At 41.9% G+C, this 17,795-nt stretch overlaps 1 protein-coding gene across 3 annotated transcripts in view; it reads left to right on the plus strand.

The window, feature by feature from the left end:
* TAF4 (TATA-box binding protein associated factor 4) overlaps positions 1 to 15,739 on the plus strand; it is a 73,038-nt gene extending 57,299 nt beyond the window's left edge. For all 3 annotated transcript variants that reach the window (XM_075901105.2, XM_006126163.5, XM_025186158.3), the window contains one exon: positions 14,209 to 15,739. In XM_075901105.2, coding sequence (XP_075757220.2) covers positions 14,209 to 14,376 — 168 coding nt within the window. In that variant the 3' untranslated portion in view covers positions 14,377 to 15,739. The remainder of the gene's footprint in view (positions 1 to 14,208) is intronic.
* The last annotated feature ends 2,056 nt before the right edge of the window (positions 15,740 to 17,795 follow it).

Here is a 17,795-nt window from a genome sequence, read left to right on the forward strand (position 1 = left end):
TGACACTCCTTGAACATTCTCAAAGCATGAGGACAAGCTTTCCTCCAGATCTACTTTGAAGAAGTTAGATTAAGCCCTACTTAAACCAAGCAAGTCTCAGCCCAGGAGACCCAAGTATATATTAAGTCTGAGGCATGATAAGAAAGCTTGCATGTCTAGGGTACCACTTATACTGGACTGCAATTCAGTGTCACCTAGTGCCTGTGGTACATTGCAAACTCTTGTATGTGCATCACCAAGAGCATCAGTTACTTGCAGTACTGTCTTTGTCTTCAGTGGCTTTGGCAAAACAATCTCTACTGCATCTCCAGCAGTTGAAGTGGAAAGGACCCCTCTCACTCCAGAAAGAGCAGACATCCATGTTCCTGGAGTCTCCCGCTCTACTTGGTCTCTTGACAAAGCCCTGGCTGGGTTGGATTTAGTTGGGATTGGGCAGGGAGCTGGACTCGATGACCTCCTGAGTTTTCTCTTCCAGCTCTCTGATTCTAAGTCCAACACTTTCCGAGTCCTATGTACCTTTTGTGGGTCATCAAGCACTCTTTCAATATCTGGAGTACAATAAAAATGGACAGGTAGTTGTTGAATTTCCTCCATTCTGGTTTATGATAAAGTTTACATTTCTGTCCCCTCTAAAATCTTATCATTACACGGGCTATGTCTACACTACAAAGAAAAGTTGGAAAAAGATACGCAAATTAAGTGCAATTTGTGTATCTTTTTCTGCTTTTCTTCTGAAAGAGGCTTTTTCAAAATTTGGCACATCTACATTGTGCCAAATTTCGGAAGAACCTGCTCTTTCAGCACATCCCTTTATTCCTCCAAAAAATTTTTTGGAAAAGCTGATGCGTTCCTTGGACATGGCAGTGCTTTTCCAGACTACCTCTGGTATCCCAGAAAAGCGCTGTAGTCTAGACGTAGCCATGAGGAACACCTCCGCCATACAGTAAAAAGGCCTAATCAGAACCTTCCTTCCTATAAAAAGCCTGTTCTTCAGTGGAACTTGAACTTTGAACCTGGGAGGGGGCGTTGGGATACCAGAGGTATCCCAAAAAACCTCCAGCACCTCCAGGGAACGCATTTGCTCTTCTGCTTCTTTTTGCGGAAGAACAAATGTGCTCTTTTGGAAGCCCTCGAGGAAGAAGGGGGCTTTTGAAAGAGGGTTTTTTTTCCCCTGAAATTTGGCCCAGTCTAGACTGGCCAAATTTCAGAAAAGCCTCTTCTGACAAAAGAATTGGAAAAAGATACGCAAAATGCAGAGTGCATTTTGCATATATTTTTCTGATAGATCCTCGCAGTCTAGCTGTGGCCTGCCCAACACCTTTATCTCCTGAGCCAGAGCATATGTACAGACCAATGGACTCTGCTTTCAAAATTCTCCACCTCTGTGTGCATGGGGTGTGTGCCTAAAGATAGGGGATCACACATCTTGAACTTCCAATTACTACAAGGTAACTGATTTCCTCTATTCTAGTGTTCTATGAGCTGTTAATGTCATTGAGACCACTGCTGTGCAAAAATGACTAAGCAAAGTAGTTTGAAATCATCACTGAATTAGGCACCAGGAACATCTATACAATTTGAAGATTTTCTAAATATTTATTTTGCCAATATTTTTCTTGCAATTTTGGACAAGCTCTATTTTTTGACATTAAGGGCATCCATTCAATCATTTTTTAAGTGAGTGTTAATTGTTCACTTGTATTTTCTGCTGGGCACTAGGTATTTACACAGGGAGCGGAAGTAGCTGAGGAGATTTACATTTTATTTTAAGTCAGCAGTATACTCCATTTTTTGTGTGTGCTCTCTGCTCTGGTGCATTTGCAGACTTGCTAATAAACAGGAAATAGAGTAAGTGTTTCCTGTTGAAAGTACAATTTCTGTAATGCTTAAAAGAATTTCAATTTCTTGGAGTACATGCAGTTCTAAGGGTTTGCTTTGTAATTTTTTACTGGTGGATGGCAAAGAGGTTGCTTTCCAACTGATAGATCATGGAACACTGTTAGCAGTATAGAAACATTTAAATATTTCTTCCTGTGTATCATTTTCTGTATTAAACATCCTGTATTTGTAAAATTGGCATGAAAATAAGACTTTTTTGTTTAAGTATAGTTCCTCTTGTGTGTTTTTTTTATTTAACTCTTGAAGTAATAATTCTGGCATGTGTTACTATGTTATAATGTGGACTTGGTTATGCAAATATAATAGTAAATTATATCTTGACACATGAAAGCATGCAAATAAAAGTTGCCCATTCTAGCTAGCATGCTAAGTATCTTTTAACATAACTATGAGTGTTCAGGGTCATTCTAATACACAGTTTAGGGAGAGAAGAATTTATATAAAAATCTAAGCCAATAAAGATATATGGGTCAATTATAACAAAACAACAGTAAAAATTGCAAGATGACCCACTCTTATCTAAGACTATAAAAATTAATATGCTCTGAGAAATATGTCAAGTAATTAAAACTTAGGATTCTTATGACATTCAGGAATAGTCTCTGTAGCTGTATGTGCCAGTGTTGGTATCATCCACTTTTCTACGTTCTTGACTGTGCCACCTTATTCTTTTAGTCAGAATACATCAAGCATTTACTGGGAATGCTTGATGTATTCTGACTAAATATGGCTAATTTAGTTGTCTCAGATTAATCAGTTACTAGTTAATCAATTAGCAACTGGTTCCCTTAGAAATCTAATCTTTTGTCTGATCAATTAAGAACCAGCTGCTTTTGATCTGATAGCTTTACAGCTGTGCCTTTGCTGTGTTTCACTTGGTTTTTAAATTGAGCTCCACTTGTCATCATTTGTATACAGTTTTGTAGTTAGGGCATATTACAAGAAGTGTGGAAAATAAGGTTTGTCACTACTTAGACACAGATTTGTAAATGTGAGCTTTTGATGTCAAAGGAATTCTGAATCTTAATTGCATGTAAAGTCACCTCTTTAGAATTCAGTAAAACAGATTGCAGTAATCTTAGGTATTTCATACATAACTAGTTCATTTAATTAATGAGTTAGCAAAAAAATCCTCTTAATGCCTCATATGCCACAAATCAGCTGTTTCTGGTCACACCTTTTATAGTGTGAAGCTCTCTATATTATGTAATACAGGTGTCATTTTCCTTTCCTTACTTCTTATAGTCCGGGCCTAAGCATTTCTGCAGCGGTCTGTTTTGGGTCTGATTCTGTTCAATATCTCTAATTATTTGGATGATAGCATAGAGAGTACAATTATTAAGTTTGCAGATGATACCAGGCTGGGAGGGATTACAACTGCTTTGGAGGATAGGGTCATACAGGCAGTCCCCGAGTTGCGCGGATCCGACTTATGTCGGATCCGTACTTACGAACGGGGCTTTTCTCGCCCCGGAGGACGCCGGCGGCGGGACCACCAGACGCACCGCGGTCCCGCCGTCCGCGTCCTCCGGGGCGAGAAATGCTGCTCCGCATCTCCCTGGTCTGCTGGGGGGGGGGGGGCAGCAGACCAGGGAGACGCGGAGCAAAGCCGCGGAGGACGCGGGCGGCACCGTGGCGCATCTCGGTCCCGCCGCCTGCGTCTCCATGGTCTGCTGGGGGGGGGGGGGGGGGGTGGAGAAGGGGGAGGGGTGCAGCTAGTGCGCCCCTCCTCCCCCAGCAGACCAGGCTTTTTTCGCGGACGCCTGTGGTAGTGCAGCTGGGGCGCTGCCGGTTGATCCCGCAGTGCTGCTCCTAGGCGCTACTGGACCGACCCGGCAGCACCCCAGCTGCTCTGCCCCAGGCGTCCTGATTCAGCCGCTGCTGGTCAGTTTCAGCAGTGGCTGAATCAGGACGCCTGGGGCAGAGCAGCTGGGGTGCTGCTGGGTCGGTCCAGTAGCGCCTAGGAGCGGTGCTACTGGACCAACCCAGCAGTACCCCAGCTGCTCTGTCCCAAGTGTCCAGATTCAGCCGCTGTTGAAACTGATCAGCGGCTGATTCCAGGAAGCCCGGGGCAGAGAAACTCTGCCTCGGACTTCCTGTAGTCAGCCGCTGGTCAGTTTCAGCAGCGGCTGAATCTGGACGCCAGTTCCGACTTAAGTACAAATTCAACTTAAGTACAAACCTACAGTCCCTATCTTGTACGTAACCCGGGGACTGCCTGTAATTCAAAACTATCTGGACAAACAAGAGAAATGGTTTGAGGTAAACAGAATGAAGATTAATAAGGATTAATGCAAAGCACTCCACTTTGGAAGGAAAAATTGGTTTCACACATATAGAATAGGAAGTGATTGTCTAGGAAGGAGTACTGCTGAAAGGAATTTAGGGGTCATAGTGGACGACAAGCTAAATATGAGTCAATAGTGTGATGCTTTTACAAAAAAAGCAAACATGATTCTAGAATGCATTAATAGTAATATTGTGAGCAAGATGAGAGAAGTCATTCTTCTGCTTTACTCCGTGCTGATTAGGCCTCAGTTGGAGTATTGTGTTCAGTTCTGAGCACCACATTTCAAGAAAAATGTGGAGAAATTGGAGAAGATCCAGAGAAGAGTAACAAAAATGATTAAAGGTCTAGAAAACATGACCTATGAGGGAAGACTGAAAGAACTGAGCTTGTTTAGTTTAGAAAAGAGAAGACTGAGAGGGGACATGATAGTGGTTTTCAAGTATGTAAAAGGGTATCTATCATGAGGAGGGAGAAAAATTGTTCTCCTTGGCCTCTGAGGATAGTACAAGAAGCAGTGGGCTTAAATTGCATCAAGAGAGGTTTAGGTTGAACATCAAGAAAAACTTCCTGCCTGACAACGTGGTTAAACACTGGAGTAAATTGCCCAGGGGGGTTGTGGAATCTCCATCACTGGAGATATTTAAGAGCACGTTAGACAGGCACCTGTCAGGGATGATCTAGACAGTGCTTGGGTCCTGCCTCGAGGGCAGGGGACTGGACTTGATGATCTCCGAGGTCCCTTCCAGGTCTAGTGTTGTACGATTCTGTTAAAGAGCCTAAAGATCCACATAGGCACTCCTTAAGTTAGTGCAGGTTTGACACTTCTAAAGTGCCTAGTAAGTGCCTATCTGCACCTTTAGGCTCCTATACCTCTGAGGAGCTGGCCCTTTACTTCTGTAATTAGGATAATTATTTATCTGGTTAGCCAATGAACCTTGTTAATCTGCTTGAAAAACACAAGTCTGAGTATACTGGAAATAGCTGTACTGAACAGTATAAAGTGCCGGTGAGGGAACGCTAATCCCAAGCACTTTAGTTTCTTAATCAATAATGTAGTCTGAACACTGATAGATTGCTTTGCAGTGTAGAGGATTGTATTGCAGTCCATTTCTTAGTATTTCATTCACATGGCTTTAAAGTACTGTAATCTTTGTTCAATCTCTGTTATATAATTTTTTCCTGCAGAACAGACCTGTAGTTCCATTTTAAAAAGACATAGCTGATATTTGAGCCAACTAGAGAACATATTTGAGATCTTCCTGATGTGTCATCTAGTGTAGGAAAATGAGTATTTCCCAAGGATTATGTTAAACAGAATGCCCTGCTTGCAGTATTCCAATAAAACACTGGCACCTTTCAAATAAAATGAAATAACAAAACATAAAATGAAAACCAACTAACTAAGTTTATTTAAATAATTCTTAATAAAACAAACTTCTAAAAGTGTAATATATTTCCATCCCACCTGGAAGGTTTTGCTTGTCATGTTTTAAAAGGGTGTATTATAAAGCAGCAGTAGTAGTCAAGATAATAAAACCTTTTTAAAATTAAGGCACAAGCAGACTTCTTGGCTTATGAATGCCATCTGCTGGTCATACCATGTCTCTACATCTATCTGAATATTTTTAACCTGTAACAAGAAAACACTTGATGTCCATCCATGTGCAGTGTGCTCCAGCCTGTTTTCCAGTTCAGTTATTCACATAAGCACCAGTATTTATTTCCATCAAACTGGTTAATATTAAATTCATTTGATAGGTTTCTTAATATTAGTGCCTTTTATGGAAAATGTAGTTTTGCCTTTTAAAGCCTCTTTACATCTTAGCATGTTCCCAGGCTTTCTCTAATGGGGTCTTTAATTTTTATTTGGATTCTGTTTTCTCCATTTCCTTATTCTTATTACCATAGTTGTCTTCATGTTGCCTTAGGTCTAAGAAGCATACTCTTCCCACTGCACCTAAACAAGTGTTTAATCACGCAGAAATTCTCTATAGTGGAGAGTCAGGGCAACAGTCTTTCTCTCCTCTCTGGAGACTTGTGTGTAAAATAAACTGGTGATGTTCGTGTAGTATGTAAGCATGGAAACTCGGGTAGGTGTGCATGCACGTACAGCATGCGAGAATGGATTTTTTTTAATAGCAGTGTCAGCTGGAATCTGACATGCAGCCTCATATTTCCATTCAAGGGCTTAAGGAACAGAGAATCCACAATCTTCCTGCCTTTCCCTTTTTCCATCACACTGTCACAAGTGGTATCTGGTGAGTGTCCAACCTGCTATCTTTCTCAAAGCTTCAAACTGATTCTAGAAAATGAAGCTGAAGAAATACTACGTGCCCCTCTTCTTTTTGATATATTCACTGATTTGGATGTTTACCCCGTTCTCCCCCTCTGCCCCCCCAAAAAAAGTATACCCTCTGATTACCTCCCTGACCAACTTGGTAAGGCATTTCATGCCAACTGCTGAGGCAGTCTCTAAACCATTAGGGTTTAAACCCTACCTGACATACAGTGTGAACTCCTTCCTCTCATTAAAGCATATAGGCAGTGCCTTTTCTGTCTGGGAGAGAACCACATAATCGAAGTTCTTAGTGTGTAAATCCATCTCATTGAAGACTCACAAGTCAAGGCATACATGGCTGAAACTACACCTGTTTGATCAATTGATGGACTTCACCTTAGACTCAGTTGCAAGGAACCTAAAGGGTTATCCTCTCTCTGTGGCTACGTCTAGACTTCAGGTTTCTTTCGGTAGAAGCTTTTCCAGAAGAGATCTTCCAAAAGAGCACATCCACACTGCCAAAGCGCATCGAGAAAATGATCTGCTTTTTTGAAAGATAGCGTCCGCACTGAATGGATGCTATCTTGCATTTAAACTGTGATAGCCACTCTGTCCATAGCAACCAGGGCACCTGTACTTTTTCCTCTTCCCTCTTCTTCCAAAAGAACTCCCTCTTTCCCATCTACACACGCCTTTTTTCGAAAGAACTCTTCCGGAAAAAGGCTTCTTCATAGAAAGAGGATTACCAATGCTGGAAAATCCCCTCTGTTCTTTCAATTTTTCTTTCGAAAACTCAATTGCAGCATGGACAACCATTTTTCCGAAAAAACTTGTGTAGACTTACCCTATGAGTGCTCCTCCAAGTAGATGCACCACTGCATGGTCTAGCAGTGAAAAAAGGTAGTGTGGCAAAGCTCGCTGTGGCCCCCCACATGGTCTCTTTCTCTTTACTAGAGACAGGAGCCAGAGCCTACTGAGCCATTCTCATCAAAGGCTAGTTCATAAGTTTGGGGTAAAGTCCCCTCTGGAGTCCTGATCTCCCTTCATGGGAGATTGAGATGTCATGGGAAGGTTTGGGGGGAATCCGGGTTCTGGCCTAGGGACCCTAAGGCAGCAGCAACTGGCAGGGTTGCTGCCACTCTCAATCTGGCAGCTTTTCCCTGGGTCACTTCCCCAAACAATCCCTCCCAGTACTTTTTCCTTTGGTACTTGCTAGGCAGACCTCATCTCGCACCCATACAGCTCTTTTATACTGCAATTCCTTTTTCCAGCCCTTGCTCTTTTCCTTCCCCCTCCCTTGCCTGGGGGGAGACCTTTTAAAGCAACTCCACAGTCCTTAATTGGCTGCAGGTGTCTAATTAGCCTGTAGCTTCTAGCAAGCTCTAATTGATCCCAGGTGCCTGCCTGATTATGCTGGACTTAAACTTGGCTTTTTTTTTTTTTTTTTTTAAACTCAGGGAAGAGAAAGCTGTTCATCCAAGCCCCAGCATGTCTTCCTTCTATTAGTGTGAGGCAGCCAGCAGGTCTAGGTCTGTGTCAGTAGGCAAGACAGTTTTGGCAAAACTGATACCATCCACATCCATGGTGATCACACTGGTACCAGGCTGTCGGCATCAGGCATGGCTGTGTCAATATTGAAGCAGGTTATCTGTTCTACATCAGTACCATCAGACTTGGCACTGGCCCCTCTGGTACTGATAATGTTATTGGATCTGAGGGTGGTGTACAGTGTAAGGCTGAGGCTGAAAGAGAGAGCTGAGTGGAGACCGTGCACTGTGCCAAACATTGAGGAGTGATGCCTCATTTCCTCTCTAAGGTTAGGACACCTATGTCATCAAGAGAGTGGCACTGAGTAAACTGGTACTGAAGGCATCAGCATTGATGAAGGCCCCAGCAGCTGCCATGATTATGGCACTGGGGTACATCTTTCAAGATCCCCTCCAGAGACATCAGTGCAGTGCTGGTCCCACAACTGGAGCTGGATATAATTTCTCAGCACAACTTTTGAGGAATACTATTTCTGATCACCAGACTGCACTTTCTCCCTAGCATTGAGCAAGGATATCTTCCCTTTTACAGTCTGAGAGCAGCCCTAGACTAGATACCCATGGTCCTCTCCTGACACAGCCACAAAGGATACTAATGACATTGCTTTGCTTTGCCAGTGAACAATGTGGAGTTGCAGATGAACATACTGAACCCCAGAGCTATTAGTCTGGCCTGCCAGTCTTCTGAAACTTGTTGCTGTGTTGTCTGAAGATTGGCATTATGTACTACATAAGCAAACAAGGGGATACCTGCCCTTTGTGTCTAGAGGCTGTTGGGTTCATTAAAGTGGGCTGATATCAGTGGTCTTTAATGACTCAGGAGTCAGCAACAACCTGGCATGCTTCCTGGCCAACCACAAATCATCCCAGCACGCTTCTCTCATGGGCCATGTGATGGGTGATTCAGCTCTGAGGCCCACTGGAAGGCCCTGCTGTCCTGCTACCTCCCGTGCCAGAGGAGCTGAAGAGAAGTCCTTCAGTGTCCTAGAGTGATTGTGGAGAAGCAGCCAATGAGGGAGGCCCCACAAAGCAACCAATCAGAGCCCAGCAGGCACACACAAAAAGAGCTGTAGGGCCAGAATCAGTCAGTTCCTGGCTGGAGCTTGGAGGAGTGGATAATGTGTCTTGCTGGGTGAGGGAGCTGCAGGACCCTGGACAGCTCATGCTGTCAGACCGGGAGTGGGAACCGGAGAGGTGAAAAGGACCTATCAGACTGGCTGCTAGGACTCCACCAGATGGGCTTCGAGGCAAGAGTGAAGGGTTCCTCGATGCCTTTTCACCAATTCCCTGGCTTCCAGATTAGTCTGCAGGATCAGGAGACAAGTCCATGGCCGTTCCCATTGTCTTTGATTGGCAGAGAGCATTTTGGTTGACAAATCTCTTACACATATCCATTTAGCATCCACTCCAGCGCCTGGACTGTTTCAATCAGATCTCTCAGCACTGCAGCCCCACACAGACCTGGAGTTGCTGCTCCTGACAGCATGATTGTTTAAATACTATTGATAGTTATGGCTTCCTATAGAATAAGAAAATTCTGGTTAACTTGAAGATATCGACCTGACTGAGGTGCTCATTGAAATTGAAGAGGTTCTTACTAGGGGAGGCTTCGTAAGTGTGGATGTGGGCAAGGGCTTGATACCAAAAATCCTCTGCTGAATACTGTGTACAGATGTGGTCTCCTTACCTCAAAAAAGATATTTTGGCCTTAGAAAGGGTTCAGAAAATGGCAACTAAAATGATTAGGGGTTTGAAACGGGTCCCATATGAAGAGAAGTTAAAGTGTCTGGTACTTTTCAGTTCAGAAAAAAGGAGATGGAGGGGGGATATGATAGAGGTAAATAAAATCATGAGTGGTGTGATGAATAAAGAAAAGTTATTTATTAATTCCCATAATAGAAGAACTAGAGGACATCAAATGAATTACTGGGAAGCAGGTTTTAAACGAATGAAAAAAGTTCTTCTTCACACAGTGTGTAGTCAACCTGTGGAACTCCTTGCCAGAGGAGGCTGTGAAGGCTAGGACTATAACAGAGTTTAAAGATAAGCTAGATAATTTCAGGGAGGTTAGGTCCATAAAAGGCTATTAGCCAGGGGATATAAATGATGTCCCTGGCCTCTGTTTGTCAGAGGCTGGAGAAGTATGGCAGTAGACAAATCGCTTGATCGTTGTCTTTGGTCCACCCCCCTCTGGGGCACCTGGTGCTGGTCACTGTCGGCAGACAGGCTACTGGGCTAGATGGACCTTTGGTCTGACCCAGTACGACCATTCTTATGTTCTTTTTAAAGACGTCACAAAAAAGCATGTAAACATCTGAACTTTTGTTACTTAGTTGTAAATAAGCCACCCCCCCGAATTATGTAAGTTACACTGTGTTGATATGGATAGCACCATGTCTGTGGGAAAGCTTCTCCCGCAGACATAGCTACCACCACTTGCAGAGGTGCTTTTTGTTATGCTGACAGAGCTTTTTCTCCTCTCAACATAAAGTGTTTTCACTAGAGATGTTACCTCTGCACTGCTGTAGTGCTTCTAGCACTGACTAGTCCTTAAAAGATGAATAGTGACCCTATACTCCATAATGATTAATGTTAACAAGAGGGAAGGAATGCAAATCTAAATAGGGAAAGAAAGGGTTAAAGAATATTTAGGCAGGTTAGATATAAACAAGGCATGAGGTCCTGACGAAATTCATCCTCAGATGCTTAAAGAACTAGTTGAAACCGTCTTAGAACTGTTAGCAACTATCTTCAAGAACTCATGGAAGATGGATGACCTCTCCAAAGGCTGGCAAAGGCCAAACATGGTACTTACCTTTAAAAAGGGGAACAAAGAAAATCTACAAAAGCGGCAAGGAGTCCTGTGGCACCTTATAGACTAACTGAAGTGTTGGAGCATAAGCTTTCATAAGCAAAGACCCACTTCGTTAGATGCATACATGCAGGCCAGAATCAGGCTGGAGATGATGAGGTAGATCCAATCAGGGAGGATGAGGCCCACTTCTAGTAGCTGATCTGGAGGTGTGAATTCCAAGAGAGAAGCTGCTTTTGTAGTTAGCGAGCCATTCACAGTCTGTTTAATCCTGAGTTGATTGTGTCAAACTTGAAGATGAACTGTAGCTCAGAAGTTTCTCTTTGAAGTCTAGTCTTGAAGTTTTTTTGCTGCAGGATGGTTACCTTTAGATCTGCAATTCACTAACACTAACACTTCAGTTAGTCTATAAGGTGCCACAGGACTCCTCGCCTCTTTTGCAGATTCAGGCTAACACGGCTACCCCTCTGATAAAGAAAATCTAAGGAGTTATAGACCATTCAGCTTAACACTGATACCTGAAAAGATACTGGAATAAATAATCAGTTGGTAAGTACCAAGACTCTAGGTGTATCTAGTGCAAATCATACCAAACCAATATAGCTTCCTCTTTGACAGGATTATTGGCCTAGTGCATAGATGAGTAGTGCCCTGCTTAGTTACAATCTGTAGCTACATCTGTAGCTGCAAAAATGAGCCGCAGCTATCAGCATTGACATCCATGGATATCCACAAATTTGCAGGCTTCTAGATACAAAATTGCACCTGTAGACAGCCTGATGAGTTTGTGAGGTAATTAACTCACCACTTAGGTAGCTGGGAGAAGGAGGTAATATAGAAGGCTGAGCCTGGGACTAGAAAATGAGCCTCTATCCTCCTGCTCCCATATCGTGTTCTTACTGGAGTTTAAGGAAGAAAACATTAGCTCCTAATTGCAAGGAAATTGCTTGGCATAAGTCTTGTTCTTTCATGGATACTCACATGGAGCAGAGGTAGCACCAGATGCAATGGTGCCTCTGACAGATTTTTTTAAAAATCCAGTCTTATGCAACTGTGATACATGCACACCAGCCATGGGAGCCATACTGATTACAGTATCTTGAACCATGGTTACTGTAGGGCAAGTAACTGTTCTTTAGGTAAATCTATCTTGAGTTCCCCACTTCTGTGTGTTCAATAAATTACTCCTGACTAATCTACACATAGGAGACAAACAAGATGATCTAAATACCAAAATCATCTGGGACTGAGCCTAAATCCAATTGAAAGTTTAATAGGAATTCATTTCCTACTAGTGAAAATCTGTGCTGAGCTATGGCGGTTTTAAAGCATCTTTGTGCTTTCCTGATCTTGGACTGCTCTGGTGCTTGTAGTATAACACATGAAGCTCTGGGGGCCTTTCTCAATTATGACAGCTAGTCCCCCCCCCCGACCTGTGGGCGAGGGCCTGCCCTGGGTACACCCTGCCTTCATACACTAAGGGTACGCCTAGACTACAGGCTTTTGTCGACAGAGCCTTTGTCGACAGATACTGTCGACAAAGCTTCTGTCGACAAAGAGCGTCTAGACTGCATCCAATTCTGTTGACAAAGCAAGCCGCTTTGTCGACATGAGAGTGTAGACGCAAAGGACAGTGTAGATGCAATAACGCCTTCTGTTGACAGAATTCTGTTGACAAAAGGCGTTATTCCTCATAGAATGAGGTTTACCACCGTCAAAATCAACAGAACTCGGCAGTTTTGTCATGTCGACAGAACTCGGCGGTAGTGTAGACGCAGGTATAGTTTTGTTAACAAAAGTCCACTTTTGTCGACAAAACCCTGTAGTCTAGACACACTGCTAAGGCTTGAGAAGTAGTCCTCAGAAAGCAGTTTTATGGCAGACTTCCACGGTCCCTGCACTTAGGAGAGTCTCCCCCAAGCCAGATACTAGTCTTTAGGGACCCTTTACAACTGAAGTCCTTTTACTAAAGGAGTCCTTTTCTAAAGGAGTTGGCCTGGGGTGGAGGCAATGAGGCTCTCACCATGATGAGTCACTTTTTAAAATGGGATTGAGGAGCCTACATCACTCAGGCACTTCTGAAAACTATTTTATAGCTACATCTGTGCAGTGCCAGTATCTACTAAACTGTGTTTAGAGACATGATTTGAATAGCTTTTTCCAACAGACGGTGTGGACAATAAACAAACTAGATTTTTGCAGGTTGATGGCTAGAACCTCGGGAGTTTGTCTGCTCATTGTGCTATGCTGCTCTTTGCCAGCAAAATATCTTCCCCTGTGTAACTGTTACCCCAATTTGACATTCCTTCATGTACCCCTAGGATTTGAAAGTGCTACTGACTGCAGCTTTGTATGTTTAGTCACTGCCAGCTGAAAACCAAACCACATGTAACTTGGAAAATCTTCTTTCCTGAAAGGCAAGGGCAAATAGTTGCATGTTTGCAGTGTTGCTGTCTGAATGGAAGTGTGGGATAAGAGGTGAATGTGTTGTGAGAACAAAAGAAATGCTTGGACAGCCGACCTTTGGTCTTAGAATCCTAGAAACATAGAACACTAGAACTGGAAGGGACCTCGAGAGATCAGTCCAGACCAGTCCCCTGCCCTCAAGGCAGGACCAAGCATGGTCTGGATCATCCCTGGTAGATGTCTGTCTAACCTGCTCTTAAATATCTCCAATGATGGAGATTCCACAACCTCCCTAGGCAATTTACTCCAGTGTTTAACCACTCTGACTGGTAATCTTGCGAGCCTCTGACCCTTTTGATACGCAAGTTTGTTTTCAAAAGGGATGGATAGTTTTGCTGAAATTAGGGAAATTGATGACCCAGTAGGAGTCACTGTAGGTTATGTGCTTTGTTTGAAGTTAGCTGTAGAAGATTAGATGAAAGAATTTGCTTTGGAGCAGTCTGTAGAAGCTTTCTGGGGGCAAAAAATCTGATAGTTAAGTTCCCCAGCAGCTAGCTGGAAGGAGGGTCCTCACCTGAAGCCTGCCTGCTGACCTCTCAAAATCATCTCTTAACTTTTAGATAGTACAGATGTTTTGAAATGTACTAAATCTACTGCAGAAGAGTGTGTACATGCACCTATGATCTAATAATGTAGTTTTAGGTAAAAGTACTCCAGCTTGTTTCAATTATATCAGATGGATGAGCTGTGCCCCCCATGATTTATTCCTGATGATGCTTGGAGAAAAACAGTTAAGTTACACTTCATTGGGTTCTGAAAATCCTGGTAATGTAATGGCATACAGTAGTGGATATCTTTCTGCGAGCAGCCCCTCACTTTATATCGCACGTTTGTAAAAGTGTCACAAGTTATTGGCGCAAAACATTCTCTCTGGATGTTTAAACATTCTGACTAAAGCTTTTCTTCTTGCCTCCAGGGATCCAGTACAAGTACAGCGGTCCCAGGCAGCTCTGGAGTTGGAACAACCAGACAGTTTACGCGACAAAGGATAACGCGGGTGAACCTCAGGGACCTCATATTTTGTTTAGAAAATGAGCGAGAGACAAGCCATTCACTATTGCTATACAAAGCATTCCTTAAGTAAAATGGGAAAGATCAAGGTATTTTTGACGGAGACACGCCTGAGGACATTTTTTATATATTTGCAGATTACGCCTTTTTGTAACAAGCAAATGGGATATTGTTTAAAAAACAACCACCTCTTTACATGGAACAGTTTTATATTCCTGTTTATAAAAAAACTCTTCAGTACAAGAGAAATACGTTTCTGTAACAGTGAGGATACTTACAAGGCCTGTGGATACTATAAATGGACAATTAAACTTAACTCATCTCTTGATTGAGTGGCCTTCTTGCCAAACAAGCCATATATAAAGACTGACGGAATCGTTTAGCAAATAACTAGCTACCCTTTGTCATACCTGTAGCAGTTTCAACATTAATTGTGCATTATAGTTCAGTTTTACTTAACTAAATTGATTACATAGGTATATGTCTACAGCAGATGACCTCATTTCATTTATCTTTTTTTAAACAGTCAGTTAGCAAAGCAAACTGATTTTTAAGAATATTTATCTTCCCCCAAATGTTCAAATTCTAGAGGGATATACAATTAATTGAAACATAACCTCAATTTTTAATCACATTATTGCTTACTAGAGGCCCTGAAATCCCATAAAGGAGGGTTACTTCTGAATGTTTTTATCTGCATCTGTAAAAATGCATTTTATTTGCTATAGTTTGTAAAGCTGTAAAGTTTAAAAAAAGGAAAAAAGGAAAAAAAAAAAAAAAGAAAAAACCTTTTCAGCATAAATATATTTTACTTGCACTGTGTTTTTAGCTAAAGTGAAAGCTTAGGTTAAAATAAAATCAAAGTTGAGAGGAATCATCAAAAAGACTTTCTCAGTGTGAATCAAGTGTTGAAAAATGGTTGGTGTATTTTGTCAGTAATTGTACATAATTTTTGGCACATAACATAAAAAATGGCTATGTAAACTATAATTATTTTGCTAAAAGACTGTATGCAAGCTGTGGGCCTACTTTAAAGATGTCCAGAGCAAAGTCCCTTCTTTGTACCTATTTTTTTATTACAAATATACTAATTGGTTCTTTATATTTTCAGAGGTTATTGTATTAAATTGTCTATTGATAGTACTTTTATGACTGTAAATACTTTGGCTTTCTTGTGTGAACTCTCATGTTAGAATTTAACTCTCTTGCGTGTAAACTGAATGCTGATCAGTATTTTTATCAACACCTGACAACTGTTACACCTTTTATTTTGTCTTTTAGGAAATCCTGTCTTTCCATTTTTTTCATGTAAATTTTGCACAGTTACTTGTTCATATGTAAATATTTTACTTTCAAAAATGAAGTTTTTAATTGCTATTGTTTTATATAGGATTGAAAGAAAATTAACTCCTTTATTAAAAACAAATTTATCTGTATTTGCTAATGCATTTCACTCTCTACAACTTTCCACCTTCTGGATTTATTTTTCATAGCACAGTAATAAGATTCCCCCTAGGTGAGGGGATGCTACCTTCCAATGATGCACTTTATTTTTTTTTTAAGCTTGCTGGCTTTAACCAATATTTTGAAGGCATATAACTACCCTTGTCTTGAATCCAGAAACTGCATTGTCAGCCTAGAACATTCTGTTCAAAGATCAAGGGTAGAATATCTGTAGCAGGGAAGTCGTGTACCGCATTCATGACATTTTATTTTAACTTAATAAAATTCTTCATAAAATACTATGTTCATAATGAGGGCTAATCTGCCCTCCTATGCATGTGCTATCATTGACACCAATGAGAGGTACATGTGTATTTCAAAGGATAATGTGGTGCTAAATTTTAAAGGGACAGTGTCAGGGAATCTTCTTCTTTTTTTTTTTTTTAAATAGTTCAGTTTCTTTGAGTGTGTTTCTATGCCGTAGGTCATTAAAAATCTATTGTATTTTTCACTATTAAGTGTGCATTCACTTTTTGGATTTCATTCAGTTTGTAAAAAGATTGTTCACACATTCCCTTTTGTTTCCATTGGGGAGGCCCAGGGTCTGCCATCAAACCCATGCAGAGTCCTGTTTATTTCAGCAGTTATCCTTGCAAGGGGGTGAACTGGTGCAGGTATGATTTCAGGGTACTGTCCCAAACTCAGTATTGGCTCCTATCAAATTAGGGCATGACCCTGCAGTAATTTCAGCATTTGAGAAACTATGCACATGTGTAGTACCATTGAACTCAATGGGATGACTCCCAGGAGTAAATTCACTTGCTTCAGTATAGGGATGCAAGTGACTAGTCGACTATCCGATAAACATAAGCTTATCCAATAGTCAAGCTAGTGACTCAACTAGTCTCTCCCCCTTCTGCTCCCACTGTCTCTACCAGAGGCACTAACGGGGAAGCAGGAATCGGTGCTGGCAGAAGCTGGCTTAAAAGCTGGTTCCCCCGAGCACTGTCTCCGCGGGGTGTAGAGGAGGCAGAGGGATAGTGGGGGACCAGGCACCTTTGCTTTTTAAATGTATTGAGAGTTGCTAGGCTCTTAATACATTTAAAAGGCTGAAGTGTAGTTGGGTAACCAGGTGAGAGCCGGGAATCAACTGTTCCGGCTCGTGCCCAGTCCTCCCCACTGCACTTCAGCCTTTTAAATGTATTAGGAGCCTAATGGCTCCTAATACATTTAAAAGACCGAGCCGCAGCAGGGTTAGCTCCCAGGGCCGGGAGCTAACTCCATAGTGGCTCTGCAGTTTCCCCCCTTATTGACTAATCAACTAGTCAATGGAAATTCCATCGATTAGTGGATTAAACACAATTTAACATCCCTATTTCAGTAAGTGTTGGTTGGATTGGGCCTAAAGTCAGTTCTTTGTGGTTCTTGTGCTCGATTGCAATGCTGAATTTACAAATCTGATGGGAATTCAAACAAATCCAGACATCTGCTTTCATTTCTGCTTTTTTAAAATTGAGCTTTTAAAAACTTTGCTTTAGAGCCATTATTGCAATATTCCTTTAAACATTAAAATGCCTATTCTAAATGTTGGATGCCATTTAGAGTTGCTGGGGGAAAACATAGACTTTGGAATTTACATCTTGGCAGGTAAGTGGAGAAGAAACTTAACTTTCTGATATCTCAACAGTCTTCATGCTTAATTCTTGCAGCACAATATGGGATAAGACTTGGGTCAGAGATTTTATGGGCAGGGGGTTGAGACGGTTGTATTATTTGCAAGTGGTAGGCCCACATTTGAGTAATGAAAGTCATTATAAACATTTCTGTACTAAAGATGTTAAGTATCAATTAATGTACTAGTCAAGTAGTCGATGGAATTTCCATCGATAACTTGACTAGTCGTTAAGGAAGGGCACTTTTAAGCGATCACTTCCAGCTCTGGCTGCATCTGAGCACATCTCCCAGCTGCCGCTTGGCACACTTAAAGGGACAGAGAGGAGCCAGCATGCAAAGACGCTGGCTCATTCTCTGACCCCCCGCTAGGTCTAA

This window comes from Pelodiscus sinensis, chromosome 17 (genome assembly GCF_052426305.1).
Source record: "Pelodiscus sinensis isolate ZL-2025 chromosome 17, ASM5242630v1, whole genome shotgun sequence".
NCBI lineage: Eukaryota > Metazoa > Chordata > Testudines > Trionychidae > Pelodiscus > Pelodiscus sinensis.